Here is an 18,879-nt window from a genome sequence, read left to right as displayed (position 1 = left end):
TCCTTTCCTGATGGACTCCATGGCAGCAAGGTGTGGGTTTAGTCCCACCTCTACTACCCTATAGGACACTACCATAAATCTTTGCTCCCTGCCCACGGCCGTGTTCGGTGACTAGCCTACCTCAGCCATTCGGGAGGGAACTCCTGCTGCCATGGAGTCCATCAGGAAAGGAAAATTACAGTAAGTATTTTGATAGGAATTTTCCGTTTTTCTGACAGACTCCATGGCAGCAACGTGTGGGAAATAACTCGTCGTACACACCCGGGTGGGCCAAATGCTGAACAAAAGATTTATTTAACACTGTCAACCGACAGAACTTTCAAACCAAAATTGACAGAAGATAAAGTTGCTGGTTCAACACAGTAATGAGACATGAAAGTATGAATTGATGACCAGGAAGCTGCTCTGCAGCTCACATCAGGTGCAACATGACGTGAGGCCGCCCCAAGAAGAGACTTCTAGTAGAGTGCGCTGTAACCGCCTCAGGAGGAGCCAAGCCCTTCTCTCTGTAAGCCCATTGGATAGCTTGGACCACCCAAGCCACGATGGATCTGACGGAAGCCTTGGAGCCTTTATTTTTTCCATGGAACAGAACGAAGAGAGAGTCCGATTGACAAAAAGCAGCCGTAATTTCCAAATATTGCTTAAAAGTAACTCCTATATCAAGAGGGTGTGGATCCAGACTCCCAGCAGAATTGAAGGTAGGAAGTGTGATTTCCTGGTTCTCGTGAAAGACCGAGGTAACTTTGGGATTTGTTCCTAGCATTGGAAATAGGACCACTCTTTCCGGAAAAAAAGTGAGAAAAGGCTCCTTTGATCCTAAGGATTGAATTTCAGAAATCCTCTTCGCCGAAGTTATGGCTATCAGAAAAGAGGTCTTGAGGGTTAATTCTCTGACTGAGAGTGATTTGTCAAGTTGTGAAAAGAAATCCAGAACTAACGGAAGATCCCATTTGGGAAATCTAGGTTTCCTCTGTGGCCTAAGCCTGACTGCCCCTTTGAAAAACTGTTGGACCAAAGGATGTTTTGCCCATGCGACTCCAGAGAAGGCTGAAATTGCAGACACCTGGACACGAAGAGAACTGACAGATAGTGAGATATCCAGTCCTGATTGCAGGAAACCTAAAATATCCTGAGCCGCCAGATTAGTACAGGAGTTGGACCTGGAAGACATATGGCTAGCAAACCTCGACCAAATCCTTTCATATACCTGATTGGTACTATTTCTTCGTGCAATAAGGAGAATTAGAATTACCTCATCAGGGCAGCCTAGCGCCTCCAACCTTCCCCTTTCAAAAACCAAGCCTTTGGGTGCAGGTGATACGGGCAAGGATGTAGTCTCGATCCTGGAGACAGAAGGTCTGGTCTGGATGGTAAAGGAATCGGATCCCGGACAATGAGGTGTATTAGGAGAGGAAACCAAGGCCTGTTGGGCCAGTATGGAATTATGGCTATCACCACTGCTATCTCTGACCTGAGTCTTTTCAGGAACTGAAGAATGATAGGAGTTGGTAGGAAGGCATAAGCTCTGTGGAACCACCATTTCTCCATCAGGGCATTCACCCCGTAAACTTGAGGGTCCCTGTATCTCGAATAATATCTCGCCAGTTTCTTGTTGCAGGGGGAGGCAAACAGATCGACTTCTGGGGAGAACCCCAACGTTAGAATCCAATTGAATACCTCTTCGTGGAGAGACCACTCGTTGTTGTCTAAGGCCGTGTACACATGGGCGGACTTTTCGACCGGACTGGTCCGACGGACTGTCCGGCGGATTTTCGACGGACTTTTGACGGACTTCCAACTGACTTTTTAACGAACGGACTTGCCTACACATGATCACACCAAAGTCTGACGGATTCGTACGTGATGACGTACACCAAACTAAAATAAGGAAGTTGATAGTCAATAGCCAATAGCTGCCCTAGCGTTGGTTTTTGTCCGTCGGACTAGCATACAGACGAGCGGATTTCTGGGTCCGGCGGAGTTACGATGTAAAGATCTGAAGCATGTTCTAAATCTAGAGTCCATCAGATTTTCGACTGGAAAAGTCCGCTGAAGGTCCGATGAAACCCACACACGATCGGATTGTCCGATAGAAAAGTCCGCTCATGTGTACGCTGTATAAGAGTGTTCAGGGAAGGAAGTCTGCCTGAACGTTCTGAACACCCGGAACATATGTCGCTGTTAAATCTTTCAGGTTCTTCTGAGCCCAGGACATAATTGGTTCCACTTCTTGTAGTAGGGATAGACTTTGAGTACTCCCTTGCCTCCTTATGTATGCCACTGCTGTGGTATTGTCTAGTCTGAGTAAAACCGATGCTCCCAAAATCAGATGATGAAATGCCAGCAGAGCCTGGAAGACTGCTCTTAACTCGAGGATGTTTGACACCAATCTTCTGGAAGGAAAATCCCAGGTGCCCTGAGCTACTTCCGCCAGCCAGTGGGCGCCCTTGCCTCTGTTGCTGGCATCTGTTGTTTTAGTTACCCATGAGATGGGAAGAATGGAATGGCAGTTGCAAAGATTCTCCCGCTGGAGCCACCACAGAAGGGAGTTCCTCATGAACACAGTAATTCGAATCAGGAAACCCTTCTGAAAGGGCCTCATCCTCCATTGGGCCCACCTCACCATCGGAATCGTTGCCACCATAGTGCTGATAATTCTCAGGCACTGGAGGGCATGGAGATGGGAAACGGAGAGAGCCGGATGGATTCTGTCTCTGACTATTGAGATCTTCTCTTCTGGTAATGAGATGGTGCCTCTGACTGTATTGAATAGGGCTCCTAAAAACACCAGGGACTGAAATGGATCTAACTGACTTTTCTCCAGGTTCAGGATCCACCCGAATTCCTGTAGGGCGGAGATAACCTGACCTCTGTGTGCTAGGAGTTGATCCTTGTCTTGAGCCAAGAGAAGAAAGTTGTCTAAATAATGATGCAGACGAATCCCCTTGGTTCTCAGGAGAGCCACCACTGCCAACAGAACCTTTGAGAAGACATGCGAAGAAGTTGATAGCCCGAAGGGAAGGCATGTGAACTGTAGATGAAGCTTGCCCACGGAGAAGCAGAGAAATTGTTGGAAGTCTTCCACCACAGGGACATGAAAATAGGCGTCCTTGAGGTCTATTGAGACCATCCAGTCTCCTGGTTGGACAGATTGTTGAATTGTGGAAAGCTTTTCCATCTTGAACCTTTATTTTCTGATAAAGCAGTTTAGATGAGTCAGGTCTATAACAGGCCTCCAGGCCCCACTCTTCTTTTGGACCATAAAGAGGGGAGAGTACATTCCCATGCCTCGCTGATTGACTGAAATGGGGATGACAGCGCCTTGAATCAACAAAGATTCTACATAAGCTAGAAGCGTTAGCCTTTTTTCTTTTGAAGCCGGAAGAGAAGTTGGGACCCACCTGAGTCTGGGGGCACAGATGAAGGTCCAAGCATGACCGGAGGAGACTGTTTTGATGGTCCAGAAGTCCTGAATCGAGGCCGCCCACACATGACGAAAGTGGAAAAGATGAGTCACCACTCGGCCCGTCTGAGCAGGCCCAATCTCAAAAACATTTGGTTGGTTGCCTCTCCCCTTCGACTCACTATTTGCAGGCTTCTTGAAAGAAGATTGTCTTGACTTCCAGGACCTGGAGAATTCCCGGCCTGGTTTGTAAGTCCGAGCCTCTCTGGCTCGTTCCTGGTACTGCCTCTTCGGGAAAGGTCTTCTTTGGCCTTGCAGATGCCGATCTTGAGGAAGGGACCCTGACTTCCCACGAGTGGCCCGGGTAATAACCTCATCCAATTTGTTGCCGAAAAGAGAAGACCCTCCAAAGGGAATTCGGCACCATACTTGTTTTGAAGCTGGGTCAGCCAACCAGGGACGGAGCCACAGAGCCCTCTTGGCGTTGACAGAAGAAAGCATTACCCGGGCTGCCAGACGTATGATGTCAATCAAGGCCTCCCCTATAAAGGCAGATGCTAGCCTCAATTCCTGAATAGGCGAGCTCTTCGCTGTGTCATCTGAGGTATTCCTAAGCGTTTCATGCACATTATCTGCCCATACCTCCATAGCTTTGGACATAGCCGCCAGAGCTAAAGCTGGCTTACAGGCCATACCTGCTGTAAGATACACTCTCTTCAGATCAGCGTCAATCCGTCTGTCCAATACGTCCTTGAAGGATACTGTATCTTCCAAGGGAAGTGTCACATGTTTTACCAGCCTCATCACGGCTGCATCCACCAATGGGGCCGACTCCAAATGCTTCACCTCTTCCTCCTCGAAGGGATAGAGCTTTGAAACTTTAGAAAGCATGGGATTCTTCTTCTCCACCTTGCCCCATACATCTGTGATAATTTCGCCCAATTCAGTGAAGGATGGAAAATTAACACGTTCCTTTTTAGCTGTTTGAAAAATTTCCTCTGTTTGGGAGGAACAGCCACCGGATCATCTCAATTTAAGGTTTCTCTAATGACTTTAACCAAGGGAGGAAGCAGAGCAAAGTCAAATCCCACACAGGGGTTATCTTCATCCGAGTCGCTATCAAAGATGGAAACCGAAGGGTGGCTAGGCAAAGAGGATTCCCAAGTATCCTGCAATTGGGTCTCCCTCACTGGGGAACGTGAAGGCTCTGCAGGAGGAACATCGGACCGGTCAGCTTCAATACCTCTAAGCGACCCTTTAACAACCCTCTCAACCAGGAAGTTGCTGGTCTGTATCCCCTCTCTCTTTAGATGCCTTGGCGTAGCAGGGATCACACAAAGATTTACCTGCAGGTACTTGTATTCTGCATCCCCAGCAGACACTGGCTGAGTGACTGGAGTGAGCCATCGAGGAATGAGATCGTTCCTCGCTACGGTGTCCAGATTTTTAGAAGGAACTGTAATGTTTGGATTTGGAAGAGGAGCGTCAGTGATGCGATTTAGAAGAGTCCCTTCCTCTGTGAGAGCTGCGTCGCTGTTCTGACCTAGAAAGGCTAAAGAACAAAGAAAGGAGAACCACAGAAAACAGAATAGTCAGGAAGACAGTAACCAGACAAAATCCCCCCCCCAGTACCTTTTATGATGAGGCTGGCCACAGGCAGGCGGTGGGGAGTCCATGTCTCCAGCGATATCCATTTCGGGCTGAAAAGATATAGTAATCAGTACAAGGGACAGGGAGCACCAGCCCTCCTGTCTCAGAAAGCCACTTACCGGTAGCCAACACATAGGGGCAAGGGGAAGTCACCGCAATAGCCCGCAAGCTTTCCCAAGGCTTGCAGGCTATTTACCCTGTTTAAATAGGGCGCCCCTGTGACATCACCGCCTGCGCTGAGATCGGCGCCAGTGTGCATGCACGATTAGCGTCATTTTGCCGTTATCGTGCATGCGCGAAACCAAGCCTCGTTTTCGTACCGTACTCGCACATGCGCAGTATGGCTGAAAAATAAAACCGAAAGTAAAACAGCGGCTGGAACGCTGGAAGAACTAGCCGCCATGCATGTATACATGATAAGTAATATAAAAGAGACAAACAGAGGGGAAAAATAAATATGAAACACAAACTGCTGCCATGACAAAAAAGGGACATCTCACCACTCCCAGCACGATCACCATGGGCCGAAGGTAAGACGAAGACACCGGACTTCCAGGGGCACAAAGGGTCACCTGCTAATAGCTGGCGATCCGACCAATGCGCAGCCTTGCCTGCCAGTGGCCAGGATATTGGCTTCTTCCAGCTCCTCTTCCAATGCCCACTCCATACCCTGCTAACAGCTAGGGCTTAGCGGAGTAATGCGACTTTCCAATCCCAAAGTTGCAGCTCGGCCAACCTTGATCGTGGGCATGAAATCTTCGGGTAGAAAGACCACCACTAGGTTCTTTGCGGAGGAGGACAAAAAAAGAACACGGCCGTGGGCAGGGAGCAAAGATTTATGGGAGTAGTGTCCTATAGGGTAGTGGATGCGGGACTAAACCCACACGTTGCTGCCATGGAGTCTGTCAGGAAAGACTTTTTTTTTAATGAGAAATGCTGCATCTAATTAAAGGCCTTTGTAACTAATATTTGAGGGTTGTAATATAGCTAATTACAGATAACACTTTTTTCCTTGCTGTTACTTGAACTTAAATGTAAGCAATGGTTAACATTAATTTCCAAAATGAAAAACAAAAATTGTAATATATTGCAGCTAACCAGTACTGAGATGTGGTGGCTACATTAGTTGACATTTTTCAGGCTACAAACAGTTTCAACAAGTACATAAAAAAAAATGGTGATCTTGCCAGAAGTGCAGTATCCTTCAGTAAAATACAAATTCCTCTAATCCCATGTACTGAAGATGAAAAAATGAAGATGGGTTTGTATTCAGAGTCAGGAAGGATTACAAATTCTTTAAACAGAATAAAGACAGAGAGCTAACACTTTGAGCCTACCTTGAAGAAGAATCTAAATACAACTGTTGCAAACTACAAAGCAATGGGCAACTGCAGGGAAAATAAACATTTTAGTCAGACATAGCACCCTCTCTCCCCTCTAGGAGACATGTGTTTAGGTTCTGCCCTGTCCTGACCACCTGTGTGGGCACCTGTCAGGCATAGCTTGTTGCTGCAAGGCTCACCAGTATCCTGCGCTAAAACAGAAAAAATGTCCAATAGGCTTTATCTATGGGCATCCAACAGAGGCACTTAAGGTCTTGCAAACACCATAATGTGTACATATAGATAAAGTAAGGTGCCCAACCACCGTGGCTGTAAATTGCGCTTACCAAACAGCAAGCAGTATGAGCAGATGGCTTACAACCCAGCCAGGGCCTTTTAGATGTAGTAAATGTTTCCACTTTCTCCAGGCTCAGATTGCCGTTCCCTCAGTATATACACCAAAAAAAGAAGAAAGAAAGAACAAGAGAACTGGCCATAGTGTAGTATGTCTGGGCATCAAATAAGGACACTTAGGTTGCAGCAAACACCCTGATGTGCACATAAAACCAAAGTGAGAAACCCGACCACTGTAGCTGTAGAGTGTGCTTACCAAATCGCAAGCTTTATAGGCAGATGGCTTACGACCCAGCCTGGGCTCTTTACAGCTGATAATGGAAAGTTAGTATTTTCACTCGCTGCAGCTATGAAATCCGTTTCCTCAATATACCACCCAAAAAGGAAAAAAAACTTTAAAACCACCTTAAATTTGCCTTCCCGGCAACTTCAATGCACTTCAGTGGGAAATTAAATCTCTTGGGGGTGTATTTTTAGCAGCCACTGCTCCAACTTCACCTTGCTCCAGGTGTCCTTATTTGATGCCCAGACATACTACACTATGGCCAGTGTAACGAGTCCCTTGCTTGCTCAGTTCCACTCTCCCGACACTCCTCTGCTGCTATAGAATCAGACTGCAGATCACAACATCTGATTGTTCGGTCATCGATGCTCCGGGACTAGAACTACAGCTCTGTGCCATTCTAGTCCAGTTGTGATAGCTCAGAACAAACACCAGGCAGGCTGTATGTAAGTTCAACCAGGAATCTCACTTTATTGCAAAATACAGGCTTTTATACACTAAAAGTGGAGGTGCAGACCTCCTGCTCATATTACTCTAACAATACAGCTGTAACCTAATTAACCTAATTAACATGAGCTAATTAACTAATCCCTTTAGACAGCCTAGATGAATCAGACATGACTTTTAGGCCAGACTGGCCGTCTTGTAGTTCAGAAAATCCAATCAACATTATCACAATCAACATAAACTCTTCTTCACACAATAGCAGAGTTAATTAACACAAACAACAATGGGGATCTAATGACTCTTAGATCCCATACTATAGACTTATTTACAATACACATTTTAGCAGACAACAGACAGACAGGTGCTGGAATTTACATCAGCATCTCCTAACAGTATCTGTCCCAGCATTATGAATCAGCCACTAACTATTCCAATATGGTAAATCCAGTGTCCCCATAGTCTGTGTAACCTGGGGGACCAGGACCCGAATCCATAGTAATACCACCTCAAGGGTCCCCAGGCATACAGCTCACAAAGAGCACTGTCCCCCCAAATGCAAGGGCCCCCGATCGATCGGCAAGAGGCTAGCATACAGTCCCCTCCAAAAGTCTCTCTCCCGGCTAGGTCTGTCACATTTCTCCCCTTTCGGAAGGAGACTAACACAGGAGGAGACCCCAGACGGGTTGACTCTGAAGTTAGTCAGTAGTTCCAGTCCTCTAATGCCTGTACCCACACAGTACCCCAAACAAATTGTTCCAAACAAAGTATTACTCACCCAGCCAACCTCTGCCTCTCTCAGAGAACATATCTGCCACTGGGGAGAGGCCTGGACTGGCCTTTCTCCCTGGAGTCCTTTCTGCCGCTGGAGAGAAGACAGGGTGTCTGGGCTCACTCCATCGTGCTGTTGGGGATCTGGGCCGACTGCCCAGCATCCCTGGGGTATACAGGTGGAGACTGAAGTCCCATCCACCTTCACAGGACATCCATCCTCTGTTAGTTGAGGGCAGAGCATAGTGAAGTTTGGCCCTAATAACAGCTTCTCTTCTGCTGGAGGCTCACCAGGTTGTTCTTCCTCAGCAGAAAAGTCTATCAAATCCCCTGTCTCTGCAACTGGTGTCTGGGGATAAAGGTTCACCATCTCCTCTCCGTGGCACACAGAAGATGCTATCAGTGCTGGGCAGAACACAGTGAAGTTTGGCCCTAATAACAGCTCTTCTTCTGCTGGAGGCTCACCAGCTTGTTCTTCCTCAGCAGAAAAGTCTATCAAATCCCTTGTCTCTGCAACTGGTGTCTGGGGATAAAGGTTCACCATCTCCTCTCCGTGGAACCCAGAAGATGCTATCAGTGCTGGGCAGAGGTTAGCAGAGCTCTGCCCTGTTGTCAGCACTTCAGGTTTGGGGATGGCAATCTTCAGATTTTCCACTGCCGATTCTCTGGCATTCTGCTGGACAGGCACATTCCTCCATCCAAGATCATCCAATGCAGAAACAGGTTCATCAAGGTCAGTCAGCACTTGCTGCATCCGCCATAAGACTTCCGCCTCCATAGCAGCGGGGGCAGGTTGGCAAAGCACACCGTTACTCTGCCACATTGTCAACTCTTCAGCCAGGATTTCAGAGTTGTCAACTGGTATTTCATGATAGTCCCAGGCAAAGGGAGCACCACCCTGCTGCTGAGCAGAGTCTAACAGCTGTTTGTAGGCGATCTCCAACTCCCATTCCTGAACGGCCAGAAACTCCAAATCTTCCAGTGCCCAGTGCACTTCTGAGACATTCAGTCTCCGCTCTCTGTGCTCCATTATTTCCTCCAAACGCCACTCCCGATCACTTTCAAAGTCAGGGTCCCTGGACAGCCTCCAGTATAACAATCCCAGGCCATCGTAGTCAAAGCCTTCCGTGGGGCTGTCATCCGCTGTCCATGGGCACACTTGGGCTACACACCACTGGAGGGCTCTGTAGCTCTCGTCCAACCGCATTTCTGCCTGGATCAGCCTGCTTAACTCGGCTGTCCACTCCTGGTTCGGCTGTTCCCCCCAAAACAGCATTCGCACTTCATACTGCGACCAGTACCTCACATGGATGGAGGGGAGAACTTTTCCCTGGTGTCGCTGCTCATGGGCTAGCGCTTCCTTCCAGAGTTCACAGCGGATAGAATCAAACCATCCTAGCAGGACCTGCTCTGATACTGGTCCTCTGTGCTGTATCTCCTTCTCTCGCAACCTCCTTCTGAATTCCTCATCCATGGTGGCTGGTATCTCTCCTCTCCTGCTATCCTGCTACCTTGGATCCAGGTGATGGTTTGGATGTGTTCACGGCAAGGAAGCACTATCCCACCATTCCCTCCACAGCTCTCAAGTAAGTCTTTCAGCGTGGCTCTCCTGCAGGCTGGTTTGGAGTGTCCCAGTAACTGGAGAGCAAATCCCACGGCTGCCAACCAATGTAACGAGCATCTCCTAACAGTATCTGTCCCAGCATTATGAATCAGCCACTATTCCAATATGGCAAATCCAGTGTCCCCAGAGTCTGTGTAACCTGGGGGACCAGGACCCGAATCCACAGTAATACCACCTCAAGGGTCCCCAGGCATACAGCTCACAAAGAGCACCGTTCCCCCAAATGCAAGGGCCCCCGATCGATCGGCAAGAGGCTAGCATACAGTCCCCTCCAAAAGTCTCTCTCCCGGCTAGGTCTGTCACAGCCAGTTCTCTTGTTCTTTCTTTCTTCTTTTTTTGGTGTATATACTGAGGGAACGGCGATCTGAGCCTGGAGAGAGTGGAAACATTTACTACATCTAAAAGGCCCTGGCTGGGTTGTAAGCCATCTGCTCATACTGCTTGCTGTTTGGTAAGCGCAATTTACAGCCATGGTGGTTGGGAACCTTACTTTATCTATATGTACACATTATGGTGTTTGCAAGACCTTAAGTGCCTCTGTTGGATGCCCATAGATAAAGCCTTTTGGACATTTTTTTCTTTTTTAGCGCAGTTTCTATATACTATATTGGACTTGTGTTGTTGCACTGTATGCTGCTGCTTTTTTGTTTTGATTCAAAGATATATCTTTTCTAGCTCGGTTCTTTTTCTTTATTCACCAGTATCCTTCTTGCTGCTGAGACAGAGTACCACACAGCAGCATGCAGGTTACAATGACCATGAGGAGATACGCTGATAATAAAACACTGAACCAGCTGATATTTGATTCACTGCCATTCGTAGAAAGCCTTGTATGTATGTATATGTATATATATATATATATATATATATATATATATATATATATATATATTTTTTTTTTTTTTTTTTTAATAAATAAAACACGTTCTCTGGACAAGGTGGAGTGTAACTTCACTGCCCCCTTCCTTCAACCTTGTTCAATAAGAGAATTCCTTGTATTCACTGAAAAAATATAAGGCGTTCTATAAATGGCGGTAATGCAGAGAGGGTCGCTTCCTGTGGTCAGTGTGCAGTGGGGCAGCTTCTCACATAAAACCTGAGAAGGACCAGGAAGATTGTGGCTATCACTGTAGTAGCCTTGACTACTACAGTGATTTCCATCTTCCCCAGCTGTCTATCAGGTATGAGTAATGGAGTAATGCATATTTACACCGTGCCAAGCTGGACCAATCTAAGTATGCCATATAGATAATTACTGGAGTTAAGCTTTAATAGTTGTTATATTGACCCCCACCTAACTCCTCCATTTCCAGAGATATCAGCTCAATGGACAAAGCACTTGGACCAAAATGTCTATAGCTAGACAGCAGGAGAACATGCGGCCTCTGTCTTCCCCTCATTATAATCATACTAGCCCTTATATCCTTAGAATTGAGCTGGTAGACATTTAAAGAGTGTGGGTTGGGGTTGTGGGCTCTCCCTTTTCTCTCTTCTTTCTTTTTCTTTCTTTCTTTCTTTCTTTCTTTCTTTCTTTCTTTCTTTCTTTCTTTCTTTCTTTCTACCTCCATGATTTTCATATTTGCTACTTGATATGGAATATTTGGAAGCGTTTGTACCCCACGTCGGCTGACCGGTGGGTTATGTAAATGCTGACCTATTATATCTTTTTTCCATGTTCTCTGCATAGGTTATCTGAGCGCCCTGATAGGGTGGTTTATCCTTGTGTGTCAGACATGTTTTTTGGGTCCAGTTATCTATAGAAGTTCATATTACGATATGTTACTTTGTTGGCTCTGCCTGCCATTGATACGTTTATTTCACTCACCTGCGCTGTGGGACCATATTTTATCTCTAGTCCGATACTACTGCTGGTGTAAAAGTTGTACTCTCTACTCTTTTTGCATAAAATTCTAATAAAAATATTGAAATAAAATTGAGCTGGTAATTTAAGATTCCTCCTCCCATAAAATAAATATAGTGCTCCTTTTCAAATTAATCCTGGGGACTACATTACATTGCACCTAACTGACCTCCCCACTCCCAAACATTTACACTTGTCCTTCTCTAACACACCAGTCATCATCATAGTCAAAATAAAGCAACAAAGATTATTGTTCAACTTGCAGGTCTGCTAGTGAAAAAAATGTTGGTAAATGCCTCTAAGGATGAAGGTATGCATGATTTAGTGAAGAATACACGTGGAATCGCATTCTATAGTGTTCCCCATCATGGATCTCGACTAGCAGAATATTCGGTTAATGCAAGGCTGCTGCTCTTTCCATCAGTAGAGGTTAAGGAGCTAAGCAAAGGTAAATTAAAGTTTTTAGTTTTGTTATTCTGTTAAGTTATTTATCATAACACAGAAACTTCCTTATTACATGTATGATTATATCTTGTTATATTCTACACTAAGGAAATTACATGGAAATAAGACTCTTTATAAAAAGAAAATGCTGCAAATGTAGACAAAATTCAAATTAACGTTAATGGTAATGTTTTCACAGCACTACATACAACACACTACAGCCACTTTATTTTAGAGAATTTTTATGGTAATGAAAAAGGTACCCCTAGTTTTGTCCTATCAGTGCCTTTTTTTTTTTTTTATTTAAAATAGTACTTATCACTTATACAGTTTGTACATAAATTCCTTATTTCGAATACCATACATATGGTCTATCCACAGCAAATTCTGAATTTTTCTATCTTTTTCTTACATATATTCTCCAATCAACATAACAAGTATTTAACCACAAATAATAACAACATATTCATAAACATACAACACACAAACTATAAAAAAAAAATACCCAGCACAAGCAAATCGGATGACTGTTCCATTTCCTGTATTCTATGCATCTGTACCTATGTGAAAACGTTACCTCTGCCGGTTGCTTAAGTCAGTAGATTCTTCTCTCCCCGCTGATTTTGCCCTCTACCTCCATTTTCTGTCTGGTACCAAATTTTCTATCCATAATTATACTTGCCCACCCTTCTAAAGATCAGCAAAAGCCAGTGAGGATGGGGCTAACCGTGGAACCGAGATCCATGGCTTCCACAGTTTGTACAAGTAATTGGGTATGCCTCTGTTACAATAGATCTGTTGTTCCTTCAGAATATTGTCGTTTACATGAAGGCGCCATTCCTCAAAGGAAGGTGCACTTGGAGATATCCACCTTAGGGCAATTAGCTTTCGTGCCATAAACAGTAGTCTGCTAACTGATATCAGAATCTCATGGGGCATAAGTTCTTCATCAATGTAGCCCAGCAGGCAAGTTTTAGGGTCTTTATGGATATATGTATTAAATGTTTCATTAATTATATTCACCACCTCTCGCCAATATTTAGCCAGTTTAGAACAATTCCACAACATATGTAGTAAATCAGCAGGTGATTTTTGGCATCGTGGACATTCCGGGGAATAGCGCCTACCCCACCTAAATAGTTTGACCAGTGTTCTATATACCCTGTAAATTATAAATAATTAGGTCAGACATTGTGCTGGTGATAATGAAACTAGGGGTACCCTTTCTAATATTATTTGCCAAGTTTCATCTGAGATATCCCCTATATCTAGCCCCCAAAAAAGAAAATGCTGCAAATGTAGACAAAATTAGAATTAACGTTAATGGTAATGTTTTCACAGGACTACATTCAACACGCTATAGCCACTTTATTTTAGAGAATTTTTATGGTAATGAAAAAGGTACCCCTAGTTTTTTCCTATCAGTGCCTTAAAGAGGACCTGAACTGTGAAAGCTGTGCCCAGGCAAGTAGAGAACAAGTAGAGAACAAAGGACTAGTCACCAGTATTGCCCATTGCCTCTCTGCAGCGGAACATTTTCCTATTGCTGCCTTAGAATGCCTTGTTACACACTTTGTTTTTGTGTGGAAGTGGCCATCATGTTAGAGGCGGGGTTTTGTTTCCTCATGTCAGAGCTGCCTCCTAATAACTGAATGTCTGATGAGTAACTGAATGAATTAAATAGAACCAGTCCTTGCACTTCACCCTCCTCAGTTACATCTGCTCTTCCAGCAAGAACAGTGAGCTGCACAGTAGTGACATTACCAACCCTCACTCTAGCCTTCTAGCAGGTACCAGGCACTAGCGTTATGCTAGGCATTATATGTTTTATTATAATACTTTTTTCTGTTTTTTTTTAATATAAGATTCACCTGCACTAAAACAGCTAAATGAAGAGTTCCATGAATTTCTGAAAAATAAGAACTTCAAAGTAGTGAACTTTGCAGAAAAGTTGCCAACTCGCATAGGCAGTATGATGAAACTGCATGTAGTGCCAGTAGAATCAGCCGGTAAGTAAATCTTGTCAATATGGGGATTATTTTCTAAAACTGGAGAGTGCAAAATCAAGTGCAGCTCTGCATAGGGACCAATCAGCTTAAAGTGGAACTTCAGTCGTTATTTTTAATTTTTCCATCTATTAAATCCTCTGCCCTTGTTGTTTTAACTTTGGATAGTAAATTTTTTTTCTGCCAGTAAATACCTTATAAAGCCCACTTCCTGTTTCTTGTCTGGTAAAAAGCCCACGCTTATGACATCATGCACAACTCTCTCTCACTCTCGTGAGAGTTTGCCAGGAAGGGAGGGGGGGTGAGTCATAAGAGGGCCAATGAGAGCTGCAGAGCTGGAGGTGTGTCTCTGTGTGTCTGTGTAAATCCTGGAAGTGAACAGGCAGGAGCTTCAGCTTCCCACAGTTAAAATGGTTGCAGCCAGACTCAGTGGAGGGAGATTTCTGCAGCATATTTGACAAGAACAGAATCAAAGTATATATGAAATAATATGTAAAGTGGTTGGAGGGAAGCAACAGAATGACAAAGATGTTTTTATTGCAAATTATGTGAGCAGACTGCAGTTCCTCTTTAAAGGTTTTATTGCCAAAGCTTATTTGAACAAGCTGAAGTTAGAAGCTGATTGGCTACTATTAACAGCTGCACCAGATTACAAATGCACCAGTTTTAGTAAATCTCACCCTGAGCGTTAACATTTTAGAAACTGGGTTTAGTTTGTAATTTTTAGTGTATATATTAAAGTGTAAACATATTTGCTTGTTCCATATTCATTCTGAACTGCACTATCTAACATTAATATCTCTAGAAAATCCTCTTTAGTGCTTCTTGGCTTTATGCTAGGCCTACTATTGTGAATATGTGTGTGACTTCTCCAACTTGAGAGATTAAACCCACCTTGCATGCTGATATTAAATAAGACCTCTGTAAGTGCCTCCTAAAACACTCTTTTTGGTTAGTTGTAAGGATGGTGTTTACCTCAGAAAGCAGAGAAGTCAAGCCTATACAGACATAGTGGGCCTGAAGGCCTAAAGGGGCATGGAAAAAGGGTTTAGCTCCATGCTCTAGCCATGCAATCCTTATTAACATTTTCATAAAACAATGCAAAGATCATGCTTACCCTACTGGATTCTTCATTCATCACCTTGAGGTTCTGATGGGAGATCCCAAGCCACAGGATTCCCTGTAACAAAGCTACAGTATCAGTGTGTTTTATTATACCAGTGCCTAGCAAACAGCAATTCTACCTATGTATAGTCTTAGCTTTTACATAATATTTTAATATGCAAACTTGTACATTTAACTATGCTTAGTAATGCATTTAGAAATATATTGTTCTACCCAATTTAAATAATATTCATAATTACTCCTGTGAATTTATTAACTAACATTTTTTTTTTTTACATTTTAGATTTAGGTATTGGTGACCTCATTCCCGTAGATGTTAACCATCTTAATATTTGTAAGCCAAAAAGCAAGGACTCGTTCATCTACCAACGCACCTTGAAGTTTATCTTGGATGCTTTAGCAGGTGATATTGGGACACAATGACCAGTTCAAACCCTATGTGTTTACCACAATGTCTGCCATACTGTTCCTACTTTGCTGCTTAAACATGACTGCCAAATCTGTAACTAATAATGTGTAAATTAAACAAATTATATAATAAATATATTTTAAAAATCAGTGCTTTGTAATCAGAATGTTTGCAACTCAGTATTGTGAAAAGATCTTGTGACACTCTTATTGGTTTTATATAGCAAAAACAATGTTAATATTGAATGATTAAAGATACATATGCACAGGTTGGCTTTAAATAATGCTTCATTAGTATTAATTTATTTATGACAAATATTATGAAAACACATTTATTGATATTGTACTTTTTATCAAATAATTTATATTATTGGAATTAATTACTTTTTTTCCTAACAATAGAAATGATAGACTAATTATGCAAGAGGACTTTTACTAATAGATATTTTACCTGTCATAATTTTGGCAGTTTACGATTCTCAGAGGTTTCTGTACCAGGTACATGAATCTGGAATTATATACTGCACCTTTTATAGCTATAAGAAATTGTTCCTGTATCTTAGCACCAGTCTTTGTGAATTCCTCTGTCTAGCCCTATGTTGCTCTTATCAGACTCCTAATTTCTTGATAAGAAAAGTGTCTGATCAGCTTTGTGAATTTGACTTTCAGCTGTCACTAATACTAAGAACAGGTTCTAATAAGAACTGTGTGAATTTGTTTTATGTGGTATAAAATACCAGAATTCACATCTTAAAGGATAGTGACTTAAGTGCACAGGTAACATGTAGCCAAATAACTCCAGGTTTCTGTAGTAAATGCAATTGTGAATTCCCCTGTCAGTTTTTGTAGTCTTCGTAAATGCTGAGTACTTTGACACTCTGGAGGAAGAAAATTGGACATGCTGCATCATCTTTCCTTCTACATTTATCAAGGTCTGGAGTGTTGAAGAGAGGTGCACCCTCAATGTAAATAAATACTGTGTTCTGAAACTCGCATGAAAAACGTGTGTTATATGATGATCATATCCTGATCCTTTTGGAGATACTGACAACTTTCCCAGCAAAGTAATGCAAGTGGCCACTTACAGTTTGATGAAAATTACAGATTACTAAATTTGAACATACTTTTATTAATTGCAGCTATTACAGCTATTTATGTAGCACAGATAATGTAGGTAGTACTTTACATACTGTACATTCACGTCAACCCCTGCTCTCAAGGAGCTTGCAATCTAAGGTCCCTATCCAACATGCATACATATACCTACTAACGCCAATTTAGACAGGAGCCAATTACCCTATCAGCATGTCTTTGGAGTGTGGGAGAAAAATGGAGTACCCAGGGAAAACCTATGAAAACACAAGGAAAACGTGAAGACCCCTGGTTGGAGTTCAAAGCAAGGAATACTATGCTGCCCATATCCTCCCTACTACTATTAAGCCTTGTACACACTGTCAGTTTTTTTTTTTTTTGTTCAACCTGCTGGATTGAACAAAAAAAACCTGAAAGCTCTGTTGAGAGTCACTGTACTAACAATCAAATGTTAGTACAGTGATCTCCCCTGCTGAGCTGTTGTGTTCTGACAGCCATTGGCTGAGAGCACTGATCGGGAGCCGGTCGGCTGCTGGTTTTCCAGCATGCACGTCCAGGTGCCATACACGCGGGCCGAATGTCGGATGGTTTTTATTGAACATCCGATGTCGCCTGACATTAGGCCTGTGTGTACTAGGCTTTAGATAGTAAAGACTTTATTATAATTATTAATATTATTGTTAGCCTGCAATATCTTATACCTCTCACAGATACATTCAAACATCTTGGATCCAGATATCTTTTGATATAACACAATCTAGTCAAAAATAATATAGCTTATTTGATATCTCAACTTAGAGATAAAGGTAGACTAAATATCCTCTTTTGGTAATGGGTTGAGCTAACTAATAGTAATTATGCCACATGTATTATACTTTCTCTGTAATACTTTGACTACAGTAAAATAAAAATATTCAAAAATTTAAAATACAACATACAGTGTATTTCTTTAAAGGAAAAATAGCTCTGAATCAAATTGGAACAATTGCAATATCTAAAGAAGAGGAGAGGAATTATCCTACCCAGACCATAGCTAAACTATTTAACTGAACAATGCCAGTATCTTGTATGCTTGAAAGGTAACACTACATCTAGGTGAAATGTGAGATTATGTGCTGTTGTCTCTATTTGCAAGAATAATTAACGTCTTCAGGCCTCTGTAAAGGAATATACCTGAGCATGTTTTATAAAATGAAAGGAATACTGTTCATCCTCAGGCCCAAGATACTGTATGAGGGAAAGTTAGACAGGTGCGAAAAGTCCCATATGGGCCAATCCCAGTTACCCAGAGTTGAACAAACTTTAGGGAAAAATGTCAGAAAGCTAAATTTCATCAGGTGTTTCAAAACAAAATCCTTAATTCCTTTAAACAATTGCGGTAGAAGTCTGGATTACCATAAAATACATTATATTAATATATTCAGCAATGAAATGATCCCAGCCGAGGTTAAGTCATTTGCCCTTTTACTTCACCTTGCAGCACAGCAAGGCAAAATGTAGCAAAAAAGTTTGGTTTAAAGACAAGGAGAGCAAAAGATTTCTATTGTCTCTAAATTTTGCAAGTTGCTATTTGGACTATATTTATCTATCTTTGAAAGCGAATAAAAGTATAGAACAATACATACAGGATTTTGATACTAGACATAATCAAGGCCATTATAGTGTCCCTTTAACCACTTCATCCCCGGAAGGATTTACCCCCTTCCTGACCAGAGCACTTTTTACAATTTGGCACTGCGTCGCTTTAACTGCTAATTGCGCGGTCATGCAATGCTGTACCCAAACAAAATTTGCGTCCTTTTCTTCCCACAAACAAAGCTTTCTTTTGATGGTATTTGATCACCTCTGCCGTTTTTATTTTTTATAAACGGAAAATTACTGCTAAAATTACTGCCCTTGATCTGACCTTTGCAGTGATATCTCACATGCATGGTGCAATTGCTGTTTACATTTGACGCCAGACCGACGCTTGCACTCGCCTTAGCGCGAGAGCAGGGGGGGACAGGGGTGCTTTTTTTTTTTTTTCTTTATTATTTTTTTGCTTTTTTATCTTATTTTTAAACTGTTCCTTTCATTTTTTTTTTTCAAT

General features: G+C 42.8%; 1 protein-coding gene across 2 annotated transcripts in view; it reads left to right on the top strand.

Annotated features, from left to right (window-relative positions):
- Window positions 1–15,845, top strand: part of SERAC1 (serine active site containing 1) — a 195,035-nt gene extending 179,190 nt beyond the window's left edge. For both annotated transcript variants that reach the window (XM_073627893.1, XM_073627892.1), the window contains exons 15-17: window positions 11,981–12,163; window positions 14,025–14,168; window positions 15,574–15,845. In XM_073627893.1, the coding sequence (XP_073483994.1) occupies window positions 11,981–12,163; window positions 14,025–14,168; window positions 15,574–15,713 (467 nt within the window). In that variant the 3' untranslated portion in view covers window positions 15,714–15,845. The remainder of the gene's footprint in view (window positions 1–11,980; window positions 12,164–14,024; window positions 14,169–15,573) is intronic.
- The last annotated feature ends 3,034 nt before the right edge of the window (window positions 15,846–18,879 follow it).

Source organism: Aquarana catesbeiana, linkage group LG04 (assembly GCF_042186555.1).
Source record: "Aquarana catesbeiana isolate 2022-GZ linkage group LG04, ASM4218655v1, whole genome shotgun sequence".
Taxonomy (NCBI): domain Eukaryota; kingdom Metazoa; phylum Chordata; class Amphibia; order Anura; family Ranidae; genus Aquarana; species Aquarana catesbeiana.
The sequence above is the reverse complement of the archived record's forward strand: the minus strand, read 5'-3'. Positions and strand labels throughout refer to the sequence as shown.